This window comes from Symsagittifera roscoffensis, chromosome 3 (genome assembly GCF_963678635.1).
Source record: "Symsagittifera roscoffensis chromosome 3, txSymRosc1.1, whole genome shotgun sequence".
In the NCBI taxonomy this organism is placed as follows: Eukaryota; Metazoa; Xenacoelomorpha; order Acoela; family Convolutidae; genus Symsagittifera; species Symsagittifera roscoffensis.
This window is the reverse complement of record NC_087064.1, coordinates 58,969,036-58,995,007: the sequence shown is the minus strand read 5'-3', so window position 1 is coordinate 58,995,007 and position 25,972 is coordinate 58,969,036. Positions and strand designations below refer to the sequence as shown.

At 38.6% G+C, this 25,972-nt stretch overlaps 1 protein-coding gene across 3 annotated transcripts in view; it reads right to left on the bottom strand.

The window, feature by feature from the left end:
- Nucleotides 1-25,972, bottom strand: part of LOC134841935 (transient receptor potential cation channel subfamily M member 1-like) — a 100,218-nt gene that overhangs the window by 41,399 nt on the left and 32,847 nt on the right. For 2 of the 3 annotated variants that reach the window (XM_063858028.1, XM_063858031.1), the window contains exons 2-6: nucleotides 22,224-22,418; nucleotides 18,527-18,641; nucleotides 18,023-18,184; nucleotides 13,109-13,312; nucleotides 12,605-12,864 (exon numbers count right to left, since the gene is read on the bottom strand). In XM_063858028.1, coding sequence (XP_063714098.1) covers nucleotides 12,605-12,864; nucleotides 13,109-13,312; nucleotides 18,023-18,184; nucleotides 18,527-18,641; nucleotides 22,224-22,418 — 936 coding nt within the window. The remainder of the gene's footprint in view (nucleotides 1-12,604; nucleotides 12,865-13,108; nucleotides 13,313-18,022; nucleotides 18,185-18,526; nucleotides 18,642-22,223; nucleotides 22,419-25,972) is intronic. The other variant, XM_063858029.1, reaches the window with a different exon arrangement.

Here is a 25,972-nt window from a genome sequence, read left to right as displayed (position 1 = left end):
AAAACAATCAGCAGATTTCACAAAGGCGGCGTTGGAAGACAAAATGGAAAAAAGCAATTCAGGAAAATCAAAGAAAACGTCAAACAGACAGGATGAAAATCGGAGGGAAAACGAACTAACAGAACAAGTGACGGAAACCACCTTCTCCCGAACAAGGATGGCGAAGAGAGGTGCTGCGTGCAGTAGGCAAGAGTCAGACGATTCTGAGTTAGATGTACCCCAGATTGAGTGGAGGACAGTAAGAAAACCAGTCAAGTCTAAAGGATGCAAGGAAATCACATCCGGAAATGCGGCAGGAAATAGTGAAACAACTCTGATGTCATTTTGGGATCTCATGGGGGCAGAAAAACCAAACAACCCAAAAAGCTTACTAGAATTAGAAGCACGAACAGTCCTGGACGATCTGAACAGAAGTGACCAATCATTGGAATTCAATACCCAGAGAGGAATTCCCCAAATCATTGAAGTGGACCTTACAGCTGAAAGCCCTCCGGAAACTCCAGAAGTCAGCATAATTAAGAAAGACAAAACAAGTCACGATTCCAGAAGAAGCAGATAGAAGCCTCTTAGCGGAACTGATATCAGAGGACGTTTGGATGGATAGATTGCGGCGGGTGATTGAGGGGAATGACCGATACAGCTTCGAGTTGATGGGCACGTATACTAATCCTCTCTGGCATCAACTCTCAGTCGTGGACGACTGTATACTGGTTGACAACCGACTAGCTGTTCCGGAACAATTGCGTTTGGCGGTGCTGAAGAGGATCCACCGAGGTCACCCAGGCCAGGAAGCGATGCTGGATGTGTCGAAATACCTGTGGTGGCCGCACATGCACAAGGATATCGTCAATCTTGCAGAGGAATGCAGAAGCTGCACCCGCTACGGTAAAAATGCAAAATACATCATACCAAAAAATGCTACAAAGCCCCTTCCACTGCTAACGCGGCCAGGTCAAGAAGTTCAGTCAGACTACGCGGGTCCACTTGAAGATTTCAAAGGAAAAAAAATTTATCTGTTGGTAGCAATCGATAGGTATTCAAAATTTCCGTCAGTGAAAATCACTAAATCAACAGGGGGAAAGTCATCGATAAAATTTCTTCGCTCATATATTGATATACATGGGATACCCGAATCAGTTAGAACGGATCAATTTTCCGGGTTTAAGGGCAAATCAATGAGAAAATTTTGTTCCGACAATAACATTGAACAAAAATTTTGTCCAGTGGGAGACCATCGCGGATGCGGTTTAGTGGAACGCACTATACAAACTATCAAAAGAAGGTTGGGAGTAATGTTACTCGATGAAAACGTAACATCAATAAAATTATGCCTTGGTACGATACTTCGTGACCTCCGTTGGAGTAAACAGAAGACAATTAAAATGTCGCCATTTGAGGCTCATTTCGGGAGATTGCCAAAAACAGAATTTAAAATTCTCAGTGATAAGTTTTTACGAAACTCTGATCGTTTAGAAAAGGAACATCTAGAACGTTCAGCTCTGACGGCCTCCCAACTTAAAAAGCGAATCAACCAGTCTCGCGATAATCTAAAGATTGTCCGAAAAGGACAAAATAGCCGAGACGTGAGTCCAATATTCAAGCAACAAAAAGACATGGCAAAGGATCGGGCAAGAGCGCGGGCCCTGAAAGAGCTTCTAGAAGCCAACGCCAGATGGAATCAAACACGCCGCGATACATCTGCTAATGACCTAAGGCGTACGGTGGACGAGACGAGTAGCTTTAACCCCGAATTGCGCAAGGAAATGCTGTATTCGTGGAAACGTGGGTTCATTGAGGACAAGCCAGAAACCATCTTCAATCAACGCCAGTCGTCACCAATCCTGATTAGAAAGGACGAGGGGAGGAAAAGTGGTAAAGCCCTTATGAAGCCATTGAAAGGACGAGTCGTGTCCAAAACGCCCTCTACCGTCAAAACAGCAGCAGGGTCCATTTACCGAAAGAGTGATGTCGCTAAAGTTAAGGTTGCTGTTCCAGATAAAGAGAAAAGCAACAACAGGCGTTCCCCAACAGGAGAAGAGCCTAAGAATAAGCAGCAGAGGCAACCGAAGCGACAGGCCAACGAACAGGATGAGGCCGAAATTAGTCAGTCGGACGAGGAATTACTGCTAGAGCAGCACAGCATAGATCCATTTGATGCAAAGCTGAAATTTCAGGACAGCCCGTCGGTGGTCACGTCAAAAGACATTCTGCAAGGCGGTGGACTAAATCTAGCAGTTCGAAGAGCAAAGCCAAACCTGGCTGGCCCATTCGTCTCAAAATCCAAGGCAAAGGTGGGCGTAAACCCAAAAGATGCTCAACAAAGCACTGTTCAAACTAAAAATGCTGCGACGGCAGCAGAAGTGCAAGAACCTCAAGCGGAAGATCAGGCGTGCTCGTCCAAAACAAGAGACGTACCAAATTCGGGAGACGTACCAAATACACACTGCAAAACGAGAAACAAGAAAGAAATCTCACGAAATACATCTCCCGAAACAATCCTCGACACATTCAACAGTAAAGATCTATCGGCAAATGACAGGAATCGGTTAGCTGACCAAGTACTCGAACGCGGAGTACAACGCACGGCGGCAGAGATTTTGCAATCTAAAGAGGACGCGGATGTCGAAGATGAATCTATGAATCCTCCGGGGTTCTCGGATGAATCAGAAGTTGAGGAAACATCGGTCCGTAAAAGCGGAAGAGCCAAGAAGGGGCCAACCAGATACGGAAATCCGATTAAGCATTCGGTGAAGGCAATCTCGTATGAAAACGATCTATTAGATTTAAATCGAGCCGCACTTGAAGCGTACCGAGTTAAGTTAGCAAACTTCAGACCCGGGGCGTCGAATTCGGTGGAAACCAAATTTGGTCTGCTTGAGAAGCACCTTTTCCGAAGAAAGTTTGGCAGCGAGGCTCTCAACATAAACCAATCATGGAACGCGGAGTGGCGAGTCCCACTAAATTTCGAAGAAGAACACGAGGAAAGCGAGGGAAAGTGATTATAAATCAGTGCGAAAAAGAATAAAACTCCTTAAACTGAGTATTAAAACTCCTATTCATTATTATTATTAAAAATTTGATAACGTATTATAAAATTTTTCTTGGCCGAGGGGGTATGTGGTACCGCAACTGCTACTGCAATTGCAGTAACCATGCAGTAATCATACAGTGGCCTTGAACGTGCTATTCATATTGTTATCTGTAAATTATAGTACATTTTTATAAATAACCAAGGTCAACTCTACACGACCTTTATTGCAAAGATAGAGAGTCATTCTCTCTCAGATCTGTGTATCCGTACACAGTCAACAAATCGGAAACTAACAAAAGAAAAACAATATGGTTCAACTTCAGTTTTCATTATAAAACCTTAGAGGTTCAGTTAGTTACCACAGTCTCTGCTCAACGATGACTGTTCTGTGAACACAATTCATCAAGAAGCAGTCCCAATGACTTCAACTAGACCATTTGCTCTTTTGTGAATTTCTAACTCGGCTCACCATCTAGCCTTGACCATTTGGATATCTGGGACAATTTTTGAAACCTCTAATTCAACTGTTGGCAAAAATCAGTTTGGGTTACCAAAAAATTGCAGTACAACTGTACATGGCGTGGCTTTCCCACTTTTCTTGCAAGCACAACAATTCATCAACAACCGGGTTTCACCATTACACAACTAATACACCATCAAGACAACCACACCATCGATTTCAATTTATTAACTCCAAATACACTCCAAATAATTTCAAGTGTCATTTGAAATTTTTTTATTAAAATCATCCCCCACACGCCATGTTAAGTACAGAAATACAGATTTCGCTCTTTGTAACAAATCAATTATGGCAAATAAGCTTCTTTCAACCAATCTAGAACGATTTCTAAGACGGATTAAATCTCCGCTTACGCGTTAATAGCGCGAATTATATCGCGCGTTAATTGTCCCAAATTGGCCAAAAATGGCAATCTTTAAACCCTCATAACTTTACGAAAAATGATCACAAGTAAAATATCTTTTCAAATTTAGGCTCAGGACAACAATAGCTTTCGAATGATATAAGAAAATTCCGTCAAAAATGGCTAGTTAAAAAGTCAAAATTTGTCTGAAGAAATAAAAAACCCACCCCGAGCACAAATATTCCGTTACTTTCGTATCGAAAGTCGGAACAACAAGTTTTTTGTTGTTTGCTAGTCCTGATGGCGTCGCGCAATGATGCGTAATAAAGCAGTGTTCGCAATCCTCACAACGCCACTCGTGAAGCTTGCCATATTCAAACAAAACAAGACTGCTCGTATCAGGGCGAAGCCCTGAATGTTCCGACTGTCTTTTAAGGTTTATGGAGCAGTAATAACATTAAAAATTCAATGAAATAAAACAAAATGAAAAATTATTTTTTTCTAAAATTTGAAATTTTTTTAATGAAAATCCTCCCCCCCCCCACGCCATATAAAGTACAAAAGGATAGATTTCGCTCTTTGTAACCAACCAATTATGGCAAATAAGCTTCTTTTAACCAATTTGGAACGATTTCTAAGACGGATTAACTCTCCGCTTACGCGTTAATAGCGCGAAATATTTCGCGCGTTAATTGTCCCAAATTGGCCAAAATGCCAATCTTTAAACCCCCGTAACTTTACGAAAACTGATCACAGGTGAAATATCTTTTCAAATTTGAGCTCAAGACAAATATACCTTTCGAATGATATAAAAAAATTGCGTCAAAAATGGCTAGTTAAAAAGTCGAAATTTGTCTGAAGAAAAAAAAAAACCCACCCCGAGCACAAATATTCCGTTACTTTCGTATCGAAAGTCGGAACAACAAGAATACTTGGCCTAACTATAAACTTGTAGAACCAAACACTCACCCATTTGGTCACTGAAACTAATTGCCCTCTCCGAGAATTTTCATGATTTTAATGGTTATACAACAGAAAAACAATTATCGCAATAAAGTGTTAAGCGTTTCCTTAAACCACAACAAATTGTTTTGTGTCGCAAAAATTTGCGCTTAAAGCTTAGTTTGCTCAAAGTTGCAACAAGTCTTTGATGGGTCGGGCAAAGTCGATCAAAACATTTCAGTTGCACATGGTAGCCACATTTTGAAATGGACTCAAGTTGCATACTCAGTCCCTCAAAGTTGCAGTATACTCATGCCCAATTTGTGTCGCAATGGTCGCAAAACAATTCTCAATTGCGACCCGGGGTAGGATTCTAAAGAGAAAATTGATCTTTTTGAAATAATACGGCAAAATAAAAAATTTTATTGCAATCATATGGCAAAAAAATTCTCTAGGGATTACATAGAAATGAAAACAGAATTTGAGGCAGCTGTTTTTGGATAATTTTTCGGAACTCTCTAACTATCCCTCCACCGTATTTTTTCTTTTTGATGATGTTCCCGCCACTATGACGCACGGGTCAAAAACATTACAGACAACAATAGAAACATATCACAAAGGTCAATTGCCAACTGAGCAAAAGCCAAGTCTCAATTAAATCAATTAAAATCAATTCCCAAAAAGACTATTTGAATTACTTTAGCAATTAGATCCAGTATTCATTCAGCTAAGTAGCCTTTTTTTGTTTGGTTATTTTTTCAAATGTGTCAGGTAGACAAGCATGTTGAATAAAGAACGATACATATACCACTGTAAGAACTCTCAATCTTCCTCTCTCTCTCATCTCTTGTGAAATACTTAGGATTTGGTACGGTAACTGTCTCCCACACTCCTGATTGTCCCCTTCCTAGTTCTCTCATCACTCATTTATAAACTCATGTTGCCTTCAGAGATTTAGTACGGGTCGTTATGGCTCCCAAGTTTTTTTCGAGCCTACGACTTCAATTAGCCGTGTTTGTTCCGTTTTGTTTTCATCATTGTCGTTAATGTTAATGTATCCTTCAGAGAAAAACAAAATTTTTTATCGATTTTGTTTTGCTTTGCATCAATTTATTGTTGGTTACTCCAATTTCCTAATACGACAAGTTGTTCCATTTCGAGCGCAAAATTTTTTGACATTTTTTAGGGTTTTCAAATTCGGTTACGCCTTGAGCATGCATGCCTACTATATGAAATAAGAGAAGGGTTCAGGTAAAACCACAGTGCAAAATAAAGGAGACAACCCTTCGGATTGTAATTAACACAAACAAATGCTTTTAATTGATCACGAAATATCATCATTATCCTCTAAACTAACCGAACTCATTGCAAGCCGCGATAACATCGACCTAACTTCTATGTTAAGGAGCGATTGAGACACGCTAATTGTTTTCATGAACGACAAGATTCTAAAGATCATGAACGCCAGAAATAGTTAATCAAAACTGTTATTATTAGCTCGTCTCAAGTCAGAAATTTAACTACAGAAAAATGCAGATAGAATACAGAAGATACGATAAGTCTCTTCGATTGTCCCCTTCAACTTCCTCAGTTTCTTCACGTTTGAACAGCAACGTGTCTACGCCCGTTACAATTCGCAACGCTATGAACAACGAACCGACTCATCAAGCCGCTACAACGCGCTGTACAGTTAAACCATAAGACAACACCGACGCCGGTCAACTTCAAAGCGAGCACCCCTCGCCTTCAACGTCAGCAACCTTCTTGCCAAGTTTCTCCGGAGCACCAATGCCAACCTCACCCACATTTAACACGAAGTCTTCATCATTGACGAATGTTTACGATGAGCCACTTCATGCCCACAAGCTGCTGCAATTATTTTTGCGCCTCCCCCACAGCCCACTAATAGAACTCAACTCTACAGCATCCCATTTCAGGACACCGCATCAATGCCGCAACCTATTGTCGACATGTCAGAAAATTTGACTAGTCATTCGCGCACCCCAGAAGCTCAACTTCATGGAACGCAGTACGACGATAACTTCGGAGCTCAAATTCAATTTGACAAAAGACAGGCGGAAGCTACAACGACGCGATTACTGAACACTGCAGCGCCATTTTTTCAGCCTTCATCAATGCCCCTAGTCGCAACTCAACTTCATTTGACGGAACAGCAATTCCACTCTTATCAGCAACATACAAGAGTAACAGACGATCTTTATGCCACAATAACGCAGCGTCTTCAGACAACTCACCTCTGTACAAGTAAACCCCCTCTTGCAGATTTTCAAGTCTCAACTCAACAGCCAGTATTTCAGAACCAGTTCAACGCCTTCAGTCCCATATCTTCCGACAGAGAAAACAGTGTCCCCCGCAGCAACTCACCAAGCCTTTACAACAGACATCAGCCGACACTTATAAACTTCGTCTTTGAATCGACACTGCAGTCAACAACTCGGCCAGCCTTACAGCCTAATTTCGATGGTAGAGTATATGGTCCTAGGACAACAAGACCGGAAACCAGCCGACTCGATATTTGAAACGAACACAGCCCCTTATACGACCACATCCGGATTTACAAACGAACAACTCAGGACACGCATTGATTATCAACCCAGCAATAGTGCAGCCGGCTCCATGCATGAATGATAAAGTCAGCAGCCGCCAGCACCAGCCTAATCAAGTGACCCACCTGATTTTCAGCAAACAGCCCTCACTTCAGCATGGATATCAACAAACAGCATACTAGAACCTACCAGTTGTCATTGCACCTCAAAACGTGACAGATACGCAAAAACAGTACTTCCGAACTTCAGCAACCAGCAAAAGATTTTCAAGACCTTCAGGGAATCAGTTCTAATTGTCAAGAGATTTATATGTGACGGAAACCCGGAACAATGATAAGATTGGACCGGACTTTTCAACGCGACAATCGACACCCAAGACACGTCCCGATCGGAGAAAATGACCCATATGCAGCGACTTGTCTCCGAAAATGCTAAAACCCTCAAGCGCGGCAACGAATGCAACGGATTAATATTTAACTCAGCTCTCCAATGCCTGGAAAACGACTTTAAAACCCGACGAAGATAGTAAATTCCTTCATTCGACGACTGGACAACATCAGCAGCCCGACTCTACGACCCAACAGAAGTTACAAGGATCTCGCTATTTTCATGCAGACAATGGTTGACAACTTCACAACGCTTGGATTCCACCACGATCTCCACTCTACAACGAACGATCAGACAATTTTAAGGAAACTCCAGAGACTCTGCCGACTGGAAAGGAATCGTTACAACCTTCAACAAAACCTCCGAGGCCTTCGCTCATTGAATTGAAGATATGGTTCGTCTATGCCATAGCCCTGCACCGACCTGTCCAGCAGCAATCAACAAGCGTTTTCAGCCAACCGACCAAAAAATCACATCAACATCCCGAACTTTCATTGCATACAACAACATCAGCCAGTACACAAGGAGCAACGAAAGGATTTGTGCCCGGAAAACGCAGTTGCTCTACCTCGGAAATTGCCAGCACATCATAGCCATGAAAACCAAAGACTGACTACACCATGCCAGACGTCTAAAACTCTGCTTTAACTGCCTCAGCCCCCACACATTTGCCAACTGTCATTCAACACGGACCTGTAAGACAGATGGATGCAAACAGAAACACCACACTCTGCTACATAACATTAACAATTACATTTCAAACAACTCGACAGGACGCAAGGACCAACAAATAGGAACGCTAACCCACAAGATGATGCAACAAATTGCACCTCCAGTACAAAAAAATGGAAATCGACTCGCGAGATTCCAATATTGCCAGAAACGATCTCTTATGACATCATATAGTACATGCCTATGCAATGCTTGACTGCGCTAGCAAAGTCAAAGTGCTGAAATCATAAATTGCTCTTTAATTCAAACCAGATCTGAAGTTAAACGACAGGGTTCAGCTTAATCAAGCTTTGAATTCATCCGACACCGCCTCTTCCTAGATGACCATTGCGATTGAACACTACAAACGTTGACAGCAGCCTTTTCAGCTCAACGACATCATAATGGATTGAAACCTCTCACTTTTTGACCCTGAGCTTGTCAACTTTATCTGCCAAAAGAATAAACAGCTGCAACTTATTCCTATTCCAACACTGCCTTCGAAGGATATTGGACTCACCATAAGATGCAATTTCGCCGAACTAGTGACACCAACAGAAGCCATCTCATCGAAACAGAATATACTGATTGAGCGGAAAACGCCTTAGGATGGTCTCTTTGGGGACACATGACTAAACCCTTAATGAATGACCCCAACATCATTCACTTCAAATCGGACGATTTGTTTTTTTGACATGTAGCTGAATGGATGAAGGTGGACGCCAACGGAATCTCAATGGACCAGCGCAGCCTCTCTGCAGACGACACGGAAGCCCTGGACAAGTTATGGACACTACGCAGTTGGAATGCTTTGAAAACGCGATCGACATTTGCCCAGCCACCGAGGGCTTGCCAACAAACAACTCGACAGCCTTCTACAACGACTACGAAGAAACCCCACCATGGAAGCCATGTACCAGGAAACCATCCATAGGGATCTTCAGAAAGGACTCATCGTCGACGTAGACAAACCCCGGTTAACTCCAAAAAAAAATATTTGCCTCACCACCCAGTAACAAATGTCAACCATCCTGGAAAAGTACGCCGAACACTAAGCGCCTCCTGCAACTTTAAAGGAGTCTCTCTCAACGTCACCCTTCTAACTGGTCCGGACCTCCTCAAAAACCTCACCGGAGATTTCATGAGATTCCGTGAAGACCAAATTGCCATCTCAGCAGACATCGAGGCAATGTTCAAACAGGTCTTCGTTAGCCTCAAGATCGCCGTACCTACGAATACTATGGAAAGATGATCAACACAAGCCTATCACCTACCAATATAGTCGCCACATCTTCGCTGCAGCGGAATCACCTTGTGTGGCCTGCTACGCTACCCGGCAATGAGCGAAAGACAATGCCGAAGAATTCCCCAATTTGGTTCAAATCACAGAAAGGAACATCTACATGGAGGACCTCTATATAGCCGTATCACTGCCTGCCGAAGCCACCGTATTGATGAAAGAACTTCAAACAAAGTTTAGCCGCGGAGGTTTTAACCTCACAAAGTGGCCATCCAACTCTAAATAGTTTCCAGGGACCATCAATGAGAACAACATGGGAAACAGCGACAGCCTCATATCAGACGAAAAACCTCTCAAAAGAATTCTAGGGGTCAAATGGAAGCCCGACAAAGACGTACTTCTTGTTGAAGCCAAGAATATTCTGACGATCGACAAAAATGACCTCACCCAGCGCAAACTACTGAAGTTTGTTTCTTCAATTTTCGACACACTTGGAATAACTATGCCATTGACTATACGAATTGGAAATCCTTTCAACTTGCCTGGAATACTCGACCTCAGTGGGAAAAACCCCTTAACCTGGACCCTCTGAAGGATCTCAACGAATGGATTCAAAGAAGCAACCAGTTCAACGACATTTGGCTGCCACGGAATTACTTCAGCACAGGAAAAAAAATTTTTCGGCGATCAGCTTCATATCTTCAACATCGCCTCGGAGCTTGCCCTTGCATCAGTTACTTACTTCAGGATAATCTACACCGATAATACAGAGGAAGTAAACTTAATCATCGGAAAAGCACGAGTAGCCCCTCAAAATGATGACAAAACTGAGCTTGAAACTACAAGCCATGACAAATGGAGCTAAATTTGCACAATTTTTCAGAGGACATCACGACATCAAGGTTGACAGCAGAACGCTCTTGACAGACAGTGGGACCGTTTTACAATGGATTAATTCTCCGAATCGGCGCCACAGGATCTTCATTGCCAACCGCCTCAACTGATTCTTGGACCCGACATCGCAACAAGATTGGAGATATGCACCCAGCAAAGACAACCCTGTCGACGATGGAACACATGGATACAAAGCGTGCGACATGACAGCCGATTCCCGATGGGTCAAAGGATTAACCTTCGTTTGAAAATCTACATCTTATTGGCCCGCTCATATGAAGTTACAGCCTTCGACAGATGTTCTAAAGACAGACAGCCAAACCCGGCCGACAGCAAGCCTCAGTAGACACCCAATCTCAACAGTGATTGACTACAGCAGATTCAGCACATGGATCGAGCTCTAAAAGTGACCGCGTTTTTAAAGCTCTTTGTACAGAACTTTAAAGCGAATAAACGCCCCCAGCTCACAATTCAAGACCTCGCTAATGCGTTTGCTTATATTGCGAAGAATTCCCAAATCGACATTTTCCTCAAGGAAGATGGCAGCCTTAGGAAAAAGACCACAATACCAGCCTGCAGCCGACTGCAATCACTCTGCTCTTTCCTTGAGGAACATGATTGTCTTCGGACCAAAGGACGACCCAGCAAAGCAACAATTGTTCTCTCCAGCTGCCACCCTGTAACCATGGACGCACAACAACAACCCAATCGCCTCTTTCTGCAGCATATTCACGACAGCAATGGATATTGTGGTTTGGAACACAGCCGCAGCATCGTAGCTCACTAGCTTTGGATACTGACTCAGCAGAATCCATATCCCATCAACAGCAACTTCGTCATTGACAACAGCACAAGATGCAGCAGAAAAATAGAATATTCACCATCAGAAACATCATTACGAACAACTCTTTGACTACGACTACTACTATTGACGACACACGAGATGCCTCGACAAAACAGACTTTTTTTGCAACTTGCAAAGGGGCTTGGCTATGTTCGCGCTACTATGACCCACGTGTCAAAAACTTTACAGACAACAACAGAAACATATCAAAAAATTCAATTGCTAATGAACAAAAGTCAAGTCTCAACTAAATCAATTAAAATCAATTTCCAAAAAGACAATTTGAATTACTTTGGCAAATATATCCAGTATTCATACAGCTAAATAGCCTTTTTTATGTTTGGATATTGTTTCATATGTCTCAGGTAGACAAGCATTTTGGGTAAAGAACGTTACATATACCATTTTAAGAACTCTCAATCTCCCTCTCTCTCATGTCCTGTGAGATACTTAGGTTATGGTACGGTAACTGTCCCCCACACTCCTCACTCCTTGTTCTCTCGTCACTCAATTACAAACTCAGGTTGCCTTTAGAGAATTAGTACGGGAAATATGGGGAAAAAGTCAAGAAGATCAAGTTCTGCTCCGAGAAGATCCAATTTCTGCGCGAACAAAAGGAAAAAAGTAATGTTTGGATTGTTTTTCAATTAAACCGATTGGATTTTTTTATTCAATTGCTTTGACAGATTTGTTTTAGCATCTTGAAGTGATTGAAACTCTTCAGCTGAAACTTTATCAAATATTTAGCATGTAAATGTTTTGTGTGAAATTATTGGGGCTTGAACACTTTCAAACTGGCCAACTTGGGTTGATAAATGCGCGCAAAAACTCCAGTTTTTTGCCCGGGTAGTAAATTATTCCAAATTTGATTTGAAGAACGATAATGGATTCAAATAGTATACGCGAAACATACGCTTTGCAGTTAACATTGGATGCAGGGGAAGATTTTTAAAAAACTTTAAAAAAATTAAAATTTGATTTTTTTCAGGCATGTTTTTTTGAAAAAAAAATTTATAACACCTGAAATTTCAATCGGAATTTTCAGCGCTTCGTTTTCAGTGGCCTAGCCCTTATACAGCAGGTTAATTTTTCTGCTGGCTGTTATGTGATGAAACTTTATCTTACCCAACTTTATTCTCTTGTCGGGCGAGAGTAGCTTCGATCCAACCTCATACACCTGTTTGTGACTGTCTTTGGTTAACAAGTCAACCAAATGTAAGTTTTCTCTCTTCTGGAAGGCCGCCAGTCTTTCGCACAATCCGGGGTTTTCTGAGTTCAATTTCCTGGAACCTGTGTTGCTGAGAGCGTCAACGGCGAGATCACAAAGTCCACCAAGGCCAGAAATAAGAATGACAGTTTGGTTCCTTTCCAGTTTCTGCATCATACTGAAAGCCACTATAGGTAGAAAAGATGGCGTCCAAAACATCATATTTGAAAAATTGGTGCAAAAAACAAAACTAACAACAACAACAAAGTGGTTGTTCAAGTAGCAAAACGTTTTCTGACCACAAGGATCATTATAAGAAATTTCGATTAGATGATTTTTTTAAAAGAAAAATATTACAGGTGGGAAAAGGAAACGCAGGAAACAACCCAGACTTATACCAGCACAAAACTTTTTAGTCTTACTTGGTAATATCAGCATCTGATCCACCGGCGAAGATGTTTATTATGGGGGGTAGCGTCCGATTTCTCTCTGCGATCAAACACTCCTCAAAAGAAGTACGCAGCTCTCGAAGATCACTCTTCGGTTCACCTTTTTCGGCTGAAGTTGAATCAACTATGACTAAGTGAGTGTTCTCTGATGACAGTATATGAAGACTTTCAGAAGTACTAAAACTCAAAAATGGCTCTTGTAGAATATTAACTTTTTCAACTCAAATTAACTTTTTCTTATAGAATATTCGACGACATTTTGACTGTTTTCAATTGCACTCCTGCCTCAATAAAAAAACCTTAGTTTTAGGTACGAATTGTCGCGAGGCTGCGGGTTTCCATTGCAACGAGTCAACAACAGTTTGATTATGGATAGGCTGCAAAATCTTATGGTTATTACGTGCTGCTCTCCAGTTAACCACAACTCTCGAATAAGAAAAAATTGTATCAAAATTGCTAATAGTACATTTTTTGAAACAAAAAACAAAGTGTTCAAACTGTTCATTTTATGCAGCCAAGAAGGGGAACTAGAAAAGAGCTCGAAACGACCTTCGAAAGTCGCAATAAAAGTTATTTTTGAGGCAATACCCAAGCGTGTTTGAGCAATTTTGGCATCTCAAAAAAACTTATAATACTTATCATAGAGGAAGAGAGAGAGAGAGAGAGAGAGAGAGTGAGAGAGAGAAAGAGAGAGAGAGAGAGAGAGAGAAAGAGAGAGAGAGAGGAAGAGAGAGAGAGAGAGAGAGAAAGATGGAGAGAGAAAGAGAGAGAGAGAGAGAGAGAGAGAGAGAGAGTGATAGGAGAGAAATAGGGGAGAGAGAGAGAGAGAGAGAGAGAGGAAAACAGAGAGAAGAGATAAATAGCGGAAAGGGGGATATATAGGAGAGAAATAGGAGAGAAATAGGAGAGAAATAGGAGAGAGAGAAAGAGAGAGAGAGAGAGAGAGAGAGAGAGAGAGGGAAAGAGAGAGAAGAGAGAAATAAGAGAGAGAGAGAGAGAGAGAGATAGGAGAGAAATAGGAGAGAGAGAGAGAGAGGGAAAGAGAGGAGAAAGAGAAAAAAAAAGATGTACAAGAAAGGCTGAAATAACAAAATGAAACTTATCGCAAACAAAAACGATCGATCATAACATGGTAATATATTTTGTGAAAAAAAAATTGCCTGTATCAGTGCGATGCCTTTAAAGTTCCAACTGTTTTTTGAAGTCCGTGTTCACTTTTTTCGAAAAACACCTTCAACTTAACTTTTGAGATTATTCAGAAAATTGTTCCCCGGCACGCAATGTAAAGTACACAGTGATAGATCTATTGCGCGTTACTTGACGCAAATTGGCCAAATTGGCAATCTTTAAATCCCATTATTGTACGATAAAAAATCACAAGTGAAATATCTTTTCACATTTCAGCGCAGGAAAACAGTACCTTTCGAATGTTATGAAAAAATTATTGTCAAAAGTTGCTAGTTAAGAAATCAAAATTGGTGTGGAGAAAAAACAATCTCAATTGTTCCGTCACTTTTTTCGTAAATTGGAACAATTAGGAGTGAGATTACGAGTTTTGTTGAAAACCAAATTTCATACAATACTGTTTGTATCACGGCAAAGTCATGAATGTTCAGACTGCCTTTTCAGGCCTTTTACACCCCTCCGGGATCCCCCTTTGTACTATTTTAAGATATATTTTTTTGGTTGACTGACTCAAAAATTTTTTCAAAAAGCGCCTTTGGCGCCAAAATATATTAGTTTTGAGTGTAGGATGCGCGCCGAAAAAACGCAATTTTTTTTTTGGTCAAAGTTTGTTCCAAAAAACAGCTAAAAATGCTTTTTTTAGCCTGTTTTTTCAAAAACTTGCCTGCGCCGCAGAAAATTTGGTCAAAATGGGGTCTTAATAGTGATTTGGGAGAGCTCAAAAAATCAAGGTCGACCTAAAAAAAAGGTTGACGAAATTTTCGAAACTTTTTTGAAAATCCGCCTTACCCGAGAAAACCCTAGATCCGCCCCTGATAAAATAGCGCATAGCGTCGCTAAAACTGGTAGGCTCTGAAATGATGTTAAGAAAATGATTCCAGCCCTTAAACTGATCAGAAAATTTTATTAGATTTATATTTACGCTAGTTAACATTCTGAGCCGTTATCTCAAAGATCGAATAAAATTTTCAAAAAAAACAACAAAACTTTATTTGATTTCGTTCTGCTGGTTAAGGACGTCAAAAAAATCCTATATTGCGCAAATGTCTGATCTTCACATCCATTTTTTCCAAACACGGCAATTTTATCAGTTCTCTAAAGTTTAAGTAAAGAGAAGCCAAATGGTCAAAGAGAACATTGATTTTTAGAAAACGAAGACAAAGTTAGCAAGAAAAAACCTAAACAGCTGTTTTCGATGACAAATTTATTTCCCTGGTGCTTTTTCCAAAGTTTGGAGCAACACAGCAAACAAATAGACAAAATGAATCGTGGACTTCCAAATAAGCGAAATGTGTAATCTAAACAAGACTGCTCGTATATCAGAGCAAAACACTGAATGTTCCGACTGTCCTTTAATTCAGATCGATTAGTTTTTAGGAAAAAAAATATCGAAAACATATAAATTTCGGACAATATCAAAGTGTGAAATATTCAGTCTTATGAAATTAATACGATGGAACCGATTAGCTAGCCTCAATTGCATTTGGAACGATTTTGTTGCGCAGGATAATTTGGTACGCATAAATAATTTGCGTTACGCTCTCAGCAATATGAACAAACTCTTCAAAGCGATCATAACTTAGTCCAGAATATGCTCAATTTGGCAGTTTTAAAACCCCTAGAACTTAACAAAAAATAATTGGAGCTAAGATATCTTTTTACATTTGAACTCAGGAGGTCGATATCTTCAATGCGAAATAAAAAAATTTGGTTGAAAAGTATTTTCTCGATCAGTCAAAGTTGACTGAATAGAAAAACCACACCTAGCATAAATATTCCGTTTTTTTTTTTCAGGTGACACTGCGACCACTAAAAAAACGTAAGAAACCAACGCTTAGCCTAAAATTTAATTTAACGTTAAGCTAAGTAAGTATGCCAAAAAACAGTTACCAAATAACAACAAGCGACGAGATCGCCTGAACACTTCACTGAAAACTTAATGCAAAAAGCGCCCGAAAAGCACAAAAACACAGCGAGGGGTTCCTTTCAGACCAAAATGATTACTCAAAATTTTTGCTAACACGAAGATCGCCAGAATTTCTTTCAAAATGTGCCCCAAATCTTTTCGCCTCTTGTACCCTTTCTTGAGCTTAGATTTCGTTTTATTCGTACAGGAACAAACGAAAACAAAGAAAAAATCAATTGATTCAGATACTTCTTTGTACCACCTTTATCTGGCTCTCTTTACTGGCTTTTTTCGGTTAGTGAGGCTTTTGCATCGGAAAGTGCGCCATCATTACCATAAAAACGCAAGTCTACACTCTACCTTTCACCGACTCTTACTTGCCCACTGGCCCGATCAGTTCATTATCACCTCAGTATCATCACTTGTAGATTTTACAGCTCAAATCATTGAAATACATTAGTGAGTAGCCTTTTTCCTCAAAAATTTATTAATCAAGTTGCATCGAATCAAATTTTTTATTGCTTCAAAAAACTTTAAGCAAACAGTCATCCTAGCTAACTCCAACAATTTTTCAAAAAGTCTATTTAGAGATATTTCATTTAACTCATGCAAACGAACAGTCAAAATGAGCCAAAAATCTTCTCGTAAACATACAAAAAAGTATACTTCCAAGTCCAAACAAGCAAAATGCGCAATCTAAAACTAAGCTTGTGAAACTAGTAAATTTCGAATCAGATTTCCAATGAACAAAACAGATGCGCAATATTGAACTCAATTTATTGGGAAGGCAAAAATTAAGCAACTGACAAAAGTTTAATTTACTACTTACTACACACAAACCCACTAATGCTTCAAAGACGCTCGCGAAAGAAAATTTGTTATAATCACATACTCATTAAGCAACGCATGTGCACACGAACCAATCTTCATGTGTGTTTGTTCCGCTTAGTTTGTTCATTTTTACAGCGCAGCGCGCCGTATAATCTCAATTGCTGACAATACGTTTCGTTCAATTTGTTTCAATAAATAGCTCAATTGTTGTTGCATCTCTGAAAAATATCTGGAAAGATCTCAAATACTGAAAAAAAATCAAATGTTGCATGATACTAATCTTAAAAAGTGGTTTTATTCGGGGATGTTTAGCGTTGTGTTCTCAAAACTGTGATCCCGAAAATTGCTTGCTGGGAAATTTAACCCAAATACCAAATGGTACAACCACGATTTAGTTGACCAATGATTTAAGATAAATTCATGGATTCCGCTGACAATCGTTAAATCCTTGCTTTTAAATTTCGCCTTTGTTAGTTGGTAATTGTAGCCTCAGCTTTCAATTGTTCATACGCCAGAACTGGTTTAGTACAGTCTAATAAAAAAATTGCGGAATCTGATTGTAATTTGCAGAATCCGCTGAATGTTGCGGAATCCAGAATAACTAGCTAAATTCGCTTGTTGCGGAATCCACCAAAATGCTCTAAGGGAAACCCACTTACGTTTAGATTGTGTTTCAAGACTTGTCTTTGGATTCCAATGACATGCAGACACCAAACTGTGCGCCTATATAGTGCACAGTTTGGTCTCGTAATGATTACTTGTTAATTCTTAAAATTATATCATATAGCATGTATTCCCTAACCTCCGGGTTGCATGAAACAAAATGTCAAATAAAAACAATTAGACAAACCGATGCAGAGAAACTTTTAATTTGCAGTTATGTTGATTCAGTTACGTGCCGAACTCAGAAATAGGATTGAGCCGCTTTATTCAACCGGATGACTGAATCTTTTCATTACCCTCACCTTTTTTCAGACATGATGTTGTGGTGTGTCGATGAAGGACTGTAGATCCTCAGATTGGAACTGACAGGCTCAACTAGCACTTGTTTGTCCGCCAATTTCTCGTATTCAACAAAAGCCACTGACACGAAATTGAATGATTGTTTCAAGTCGACCGCTAGTTCCCTGATTTTTAAAAAGTGTTCAAAACCAATTACTCTGGAACAATATGTTAGATGAAGTCTGCTTAAAAACTACTCAATTGGTTTGACTCTGGTTTTAGTAATGTACACTACATCCAACTAGGGTATTGGGTAGGCAAGCCTGGGAAAAACCTCGATCTGGGGGACGTTTTAGGAATTGTTTTTGTCTGAAGAAAATCTAACAATTCTTTAAAATAATTTGTTCTTTCTAAATGAATAACCGCGGCAACAAAATAGTTTTATTAAGCTATCGATTTAGAACTGTTTCACCCGAGCTACATCTTGTAAAAACTTAGTTCTAAACGACAAAACTTAGTTCCCTTACTTTTGCTCCACATCTTCCAGACTGAAAAGCTGATTGGATGATTCACCTGGACTGACTACCCATCCATTTCCAATAATGAGGATATTGGCCAACGCCTCCTTCAAATTGTTGAATTCTGGAGATAACAGAAATGGATAAATATTTAATGGATAAAAATTTCCCACCACTTGCGATACAACACAAACATAAGAAAAACATTAGTCGAAAAAAAATTTTAAATGTTGAAAAAAATTAGGCAAACCACAATTTTTGCATGCCGCTACAAAAAAAAACAAAAAGGGCCCAGGTGAGGCTGGAGGTACGTTTTGATATTATTTGGATTTGCTACACTGATGTGGCACGAAAATTGTCATTTCAAAAATTAGACTTGCCAAAAACATAGTTGTTTCTCTACTGAAATAAGTGAGAAGAGTGAAAAGTTTTGAGATAATCAATTTTCACAAGGAGATAACATTTTTCGTTAAAAAAACTAAGGAGTCGCCGCTTCTGCAGGAACCGTTATCACAACCGGTTTTTTCAATTAAACTTTTCATGTCAGATTTGATTGTGTAATTTTCTTAAAAAATGGTCAAAAGAATTTCCAAAATCCATAAAGTTTTTCTGCAAAAAGCAGGTGGTGGCCGCTTAAGCTGAAAATATTTCCTAAACCGGGTTTCACAATTGAACATAACCTGAGAAATGCCACGGTAGTTAAAGTCAAAAGGTTTCCAAAACACTGTTTAAGTTCCAAAACTTCGATTAGGTTCAAGGCCATAACTTTTTTCTTAACAAACTGGGCATAGTCAAATCTAAAGAAAGGCTTTCAAAAAAATGTTGTTTTGATTAAACCTATGATATCAAATTTGTTCAGATAGTTTGCAAGAAAAGTATGTGATTCAAATGATTATGTTTAAAAAGTTGTCAACCCAAAAAAAAGTCCGATGGTTTGAGTATTTAAAAGCATATTCCGGCTGTTCGATAACGCTTTCTAATACATTGGCGCCAAAAGCGTATATGGAAAAAGTTTAGGGCTGGTCGGCCAAAAATGGAGGTCATAAAACAATTGCAAAGGTGAATCCTGTGGTTGGTGAGGGGGCTCCCCTTCCCACCAAATCCGCCACTGCCCATCACCATGATCAGTTTCCTGAGCCCAAGGACAAGGCAACAAAATCCAGACCAAAAATAATTCAATACTTTGTATGATGAACAATCTCAACTCTTTAAACAGATTTTCGGCACTTTTTGTGACCTCCTTAAGCACTATAAAGACTGCGTTTATACAAAATTTTGCGTTGAACGGTTCAAGTAAATTTCTTCAAAAATTTTTTCAAAACGAGGTTTCAAAAAAGCATTTTGGCCTCTTCATTCCGATTGCAATTAATCGAGTGGAGTTTTTTTTGTAGAACTTTCATCAAGACAGATAGGGCTTCATATTGATACATCACTCGACCCAATGATACTTCATTGACAATGTGTAGAAAAAACGCAATCTCTATTTAATATACTCCAAAGCCGGGGCGGATGTAATCACAAGCATGGCGGATCTAGGACCAGCAGGAGCGGATCTAGGGAGGGAGACAAGTTTTCAAAAAAAAAATTGTTAACCAAAAATTGCGTTTTTCGGCGCGCGTTTCCATTCATAAATTGTATATTTTGGCGATAAATGGCTTCTCCGCTTCTTTAGTAAATTTTTAGGGTTGGTTGTCGAAAATTGATGTCATACAGAAGTACCAAAGAGAAGACCCTTTGATTGGCGAGGGGGTTGAATCCCTGAGAGGGAGGGGGCGTCCACGCCCCTCTTGTTTCCTTCCTTAATCCGCCCCTACACAAGCATAGTTAGCCACGTGCTGTATAAGAAGCATCGGTTGTTCAGACAGCAGTTATCGCGGCAAAAAAACGAAAACAACTTTTGTCAAGTTTACAGTTTCCGTTGAGTGTTGGGCGAAACGTTTTAAAAAATTGCAGCTCAACAAATATTATCTAATTCTACTTTGTTATAAGTTGTTTTAGGTCAAAAAGTGACTCTCACTTCATCCACCTTCAATCTCATCCAAAACAGTCAATAACAAAAAGTTTTTGAAATATCATTGGGCATTAATTTGAGTAGTTCCTTGATAACGCATAAATCACAAAAAAAATTCAATATGATATATCACTGAATTTTCTTCATCTCTGTGGCTAGTAACTTTACATTGAAGCAAACACATGGATCCAAGTTGCTTCTACTTATAGTGTCAAGAAAATTTCTACCAACATGTCCTCTCCTATCAGGGCAAAGCGTTGTACAGTTGGAGGTACCTTAAAATTGACTCGACATATAAATTTTTCCTTAGCACAAAAGTAGCAGCTACAAGAACGAACAAATTTTGTCCTGGTACGGTCAGACTTCTTATTAAATTTCTCCTTTGTACCTGAAATTAGAAAAAATTTGGATCCGTGTGTTTATTTCGATACAAACTTGGAAGCACAAAAAGCGTTCTAAGACACTGAAAGAATGATCACTTTAAAAGCTTTCAATCGTGGTTCATACTTTACCAAAATAAATTAAAACAGTTTCGGGTTTGTTGAAAATTTTGATTATAGTTTTCACTTTTTGTTTTCTTTGGTGAATATTAAAAAAAAACAATGAATGAAATGAGAGTATTCTTTGTGCTGAAAAGAATTTACATCAAACTAAATAAGTATTAGCTTGGTTTGTTTAGGTTGCGAACACCGAATAAATAAATTAAAGTTCTCGTTTAACGCCCAAAGAAAAAGTTGAAAATTAATCACTTTTCTAGAAATAAAATCCATATTTTCACCCTTACGTCTGCTTCTGGTGTTTATTAAAAACTATGAAATGGAAGTATTTTTTTGAGCAAAGTAAAATTTAAAAAAGAATTCAAATACAGCAAAACAGGAACGCTCGTACATCAAGGCAAAGCCTTGAATGTTCCGACTTCCCCTTAATCTATATCCAATAGTTTTCAGGAAAAGAAAATATCGAAAAGCTATAGGTTTTGGATAATATCAGAGATCAAATGTAAAAGTTTGAGCCGTAAGAAATGAACACGACAAATTCGGAACGATCCAATTCGGAACGAGCCTCAATCCATTTCGGAACGATTTTGTTGTGATAACTTGCCACCCATAAGTATATCGCGTCACGCTTCCGGGATTATGGATAAAATCAACAAAGCGGGCGTAAATTAGTCAGAGCATGGCCAAATTGGCAGTTTTCAACCTCCCAAAAATTGATCGGAGTAAAATATCTTTTTAAATTTGATTTTAGGGAGTCGATATTTTCGATGGGGGATAAAAAAGTATTTGTTAAAAAATTATATCGCGCGTTAATTGTCCCAAATTGGTCAAAATGGCCAAAATGGCAATCTTTGAACCCTCATAACTTTACGGTAAAATATCTTTTCAAATTTAAGCTCAAGACAACAATACTTTTCGAATGATATAAAAATATTCCGTCAAAAATGGCTAGTTAAAAAGTCGAAGTTTGTCTGAAGAAAAAAAACCCACCCCGAGCACAAATATTCCGTTACTTTCGTATCGAAAGTCGGAACAATTAGCAGATATCGCTGATACTGTGTTGATGACATACAATGTTCTAAACACTCTAGTTTACCAGCAAAAACGAGGCTTCGTAACATAATAAAGCAATTCCTGTAATTCCATTTAGGCTATTAGAAAAACTGTGATGAAAAACTCTGCAAAAAAGCTCACTGACCTTTTTGGGCGTCGGCTTTTTGGGGAGATTCATTAAATGTTCCATTCACAGAAATTACTAATTCTAAGCTATCCAATCTGACGTTATTTAAACCAGATTTGCAGAAGTGATCCAAAATGACATCTGCTTTCGTGTTTGGAGACACCACTCTGATGAAATCGGAAGAGTTCCCATTAGCCGGAAATGTAACAGTGCCTAGAAAGTCACAAAAGAGAATTAAATCACATGTGTACAACTAGATTTAAACTCACGGTGGAAAAAACCTTTAGCTGCGAAGGAACCCATTCGCTACTCAAATGGCTTTTAACGAAAAAAACCATAATTCGATTTCTGGTGAAAATCGGAGAAAAAAAAGCCATAACTCGATTTCTGGCGAAAAAAACCATAATTCGATTTTTGGTGAGGTTTCTGGTGAAATCGCCTCAAAATCGCAAAACTGGTTAAAACTGTTCAGCGCTTTTTTCCAGGAGTCGTCGTTGGATGGTGGTTACCCGCACCGGAGTTCCATGGATAAAAATCGTTTATAATGGAAAATTGTTGTCTAAAAATTGTCATTATAGTCCATTATTGTTGCAAATTTAGACCACCAAATCGATTTTATTGACATTATAATTGATTATTTTCGTACAAAAACACAATCCACTAAAATCCATTAAAATTGATTATAATCCATTTAAAAGCCATTATAATTGGTTATAACGGATTATAATGTTTAATTTTTTTTGCAAATCATTTGCAAAACTTGAAACATTTCTGCGTTACACACGGGCTATTCGCAATCTAAACATACTCAAATTAATCTCCCCCTCACTTTGCCACCTATCCACACGTGCCCAAATCCCCTCCCCCCACTCCCCAACGTTTATCCCTACGACCAGCCCCCATATTCCATGTTTACCAAAGTTTACTCTCAAACTCAACCCCCCCCCCCCCCCCCCCCCCCCAGTTTGATTACAATTGAAAGGGGACGGAGGAGGGCGTTACTAAGAGAGAACAACACATATTCAACCCCATTTTTCTTTTTAAACCCTTCACCAAAGTTTTTTGTTACAACCTCCCCCTCGCCTGATCTTTGAATCCACCCACGGTACTGACTATAAAATGACAATATAAATGATTATTATCCATGCAACTCCAGTGCAGATAAGCAGGGAAACAGTATAAGAATTATCATTATCAATTATAAGGTTTAGATTTTTATTTTTAGTTCCAAATAAAAAAAAACGCAAGAACTCTTTCTGAACTTTCTGACTAAGTATAAGCCAGTGCCAGATATTCGATTAAATTTTAAAAATAATTAAATTCCCGCACCGAGCGCCCACAGATCATAATCGATTATATTGTCATAACATGGCCAGTATCTGTAAAATTACAAAATAACTGATTATATTCCATCAAAAAAGTATTATATTTCTATTAATTTTAGGTAAAAATAATCCAATATATTCGATTATAAACCATCAAATAAGGATTATAATCCTGATTTTTTTGCCAATGTAATCCATTATAATCAATTAACACCTGATTAAAATGAATTTTTTGAGAGGTTATTTGTGAAACTTATTTGTGAACTCTCAGTTCCTGTTTATGCAAATGCTACGAAATACGTTTCATAAAATGTTAGATTTCACTTCAAAATGTATATATATAATTTTTATATATTGTGGTTTGAACGGTGTTCCCCCAGCTCACCAGTTTACTTTACTGCCCCCCGGACCCTGTTTACCTCCCTCCCCCACAGTTTAGCAGAAAGCATGTTTTAAGCTGGGAATAGGGGCATGCAAGCTAGATATTAAGATAGGGAATAGAGCCTACATCGTAATAAGATGAGGAATAGAATTGGTAAAGTTTCATGGTTTGTGTGATGGTAAGAGAATGGGTAAGAACAACGTTATTTTTTGGATTTTGTGTAGAGATGTCTGTTTTTTTCGCAAAAATTTTGGCGCGTGTTATCTAATTGGTAAAAATCAAAGGTTAATTACGTGCAGATTGTGGAATGAAGTTGTTATATTTTTTGGTTCATGGTAAGTCAACTGTAAGATTTTCAAAAACTACAAAAAAATTTAAAAAACACGATAAGATTTGGTATATTTCGATCTATTGACTATTTTATTAAATGATCTTAATCTTTACACCAGTGTTCTATTTACCTGAAGCTATAGTGAAACCTACTCCTTTTCCATTTTCAAAAAAATGAGTTTTTATGAAAAAAAAAATTAAATTTGAAAGAAAGTATATAATTCACTGCATCGTATAGTAAATTTACCGCTATAATTTACACTTACAAAGTTGTTTTGTTAGTTGAGGTACTTTATCAGAGGGTTAAGATCCCATGTACTTAAACCTGAGTTCAGAAGTTCTTCCAAAAATAAAACAGGTATCCATTTTTGCAATTGTTAGCTGATTTACATCTAAAAACAAATAAACAAATAGTTTGAGTGTGTAATTGAGGATAAAAAACGAAGGTTATTGAATTACACGCATTTAGGTAATTAACCAACAAATTCTCACACATGAGCCTTATGTACTGGACAAAGACTATTAATTACTGCTTTACAGTCTAGATTGTAGTAAATTCTCGTATTTTCAATTAAACAGCATACAGTGTCTGCTGGAGATTTAGTAAAAAAGATAGTAAAAAGACAATAGCGATGAAAAGTCCCAAAACTTAGAATAATTTTATAGCAACCTGAAAACTCAAAAAATTAAACATTTTTAGCAACTGTTCTGAATTTTTCAATTTGAACGTTTGATAGTAGTTCTCCCAAGACTATCACTTCCGAGACTTGCTCCAAGGGAAATTGGAAAAACACTCTCCACTAAGTTCGGGATAATGCCATTGTTCAGCTGCATGCTGAAGTGAAGTCATGTCAAAAACAAAAACATTGGGATTTCGAAAAACTTCTATTGGAAGATCTCGTAAATCTTCGTTAAAATGGATTGCTTTCATTGTTGTAACATTAGGACGAATGGAGAAGTTGTATCCAATAAAAAAATTTCTCTTCAACCGCGAATAATTTTAAGCTCTCTCAACTGAAATTGTTGTTAGCTGAAAGAGTTTTCTTGAAAAGATCCCACAACAGCTGAATTTGTATTCATTGCAACAGCTAGCTATTTTTCTTATTCGAGCTTTATTGAAAATAATTTCCTTTATGAATTGGTTTTGACGACATGGAATGATGACAGTTCTTGCTATAGTTTCCATGTAATTGTATTGAACAGGTTCTCTTTCCAGATTACATTGCAAGTGTTGATTATTAGGTTCAGAAACTGAAATTCATCTTGTAAACAGCGAACAATCAACAAATTTCAGACTGACATTTGGATTATCAGATACCATGTAAATTTTACTTTTAGCTCGAATTAGTTTATTTCGAACTTTGTTTTTTGGTAGTAATAATTTTTCGCAAGTAAACAAATTAATGGCGAGCCTCCCATAGAGTGAAAAAGTTATACCTGTTCCTAAGGAATTTGCTCTATCTGTGAACGGATGCATATTAAATGCATCAGGAAATTCTTCAAAACCTTATCGATGACAAGCAAGTATTCCTTAATTACTCACTGCCGACGATTTGAATTCGTTCGATATTTGTGCCCTATGAGGTTAAAATCCATTGCTGTTGTAAACCATTGTGTTGTTAAGATAAAGTTCACAATTGGAGAATAGTGAATGTAGTAGATTGCTTACATGAGTTAAGTAGGGATCTGGTTCCTCATCCGATTCATTCTCGGATTTCGCTTTATGTTCT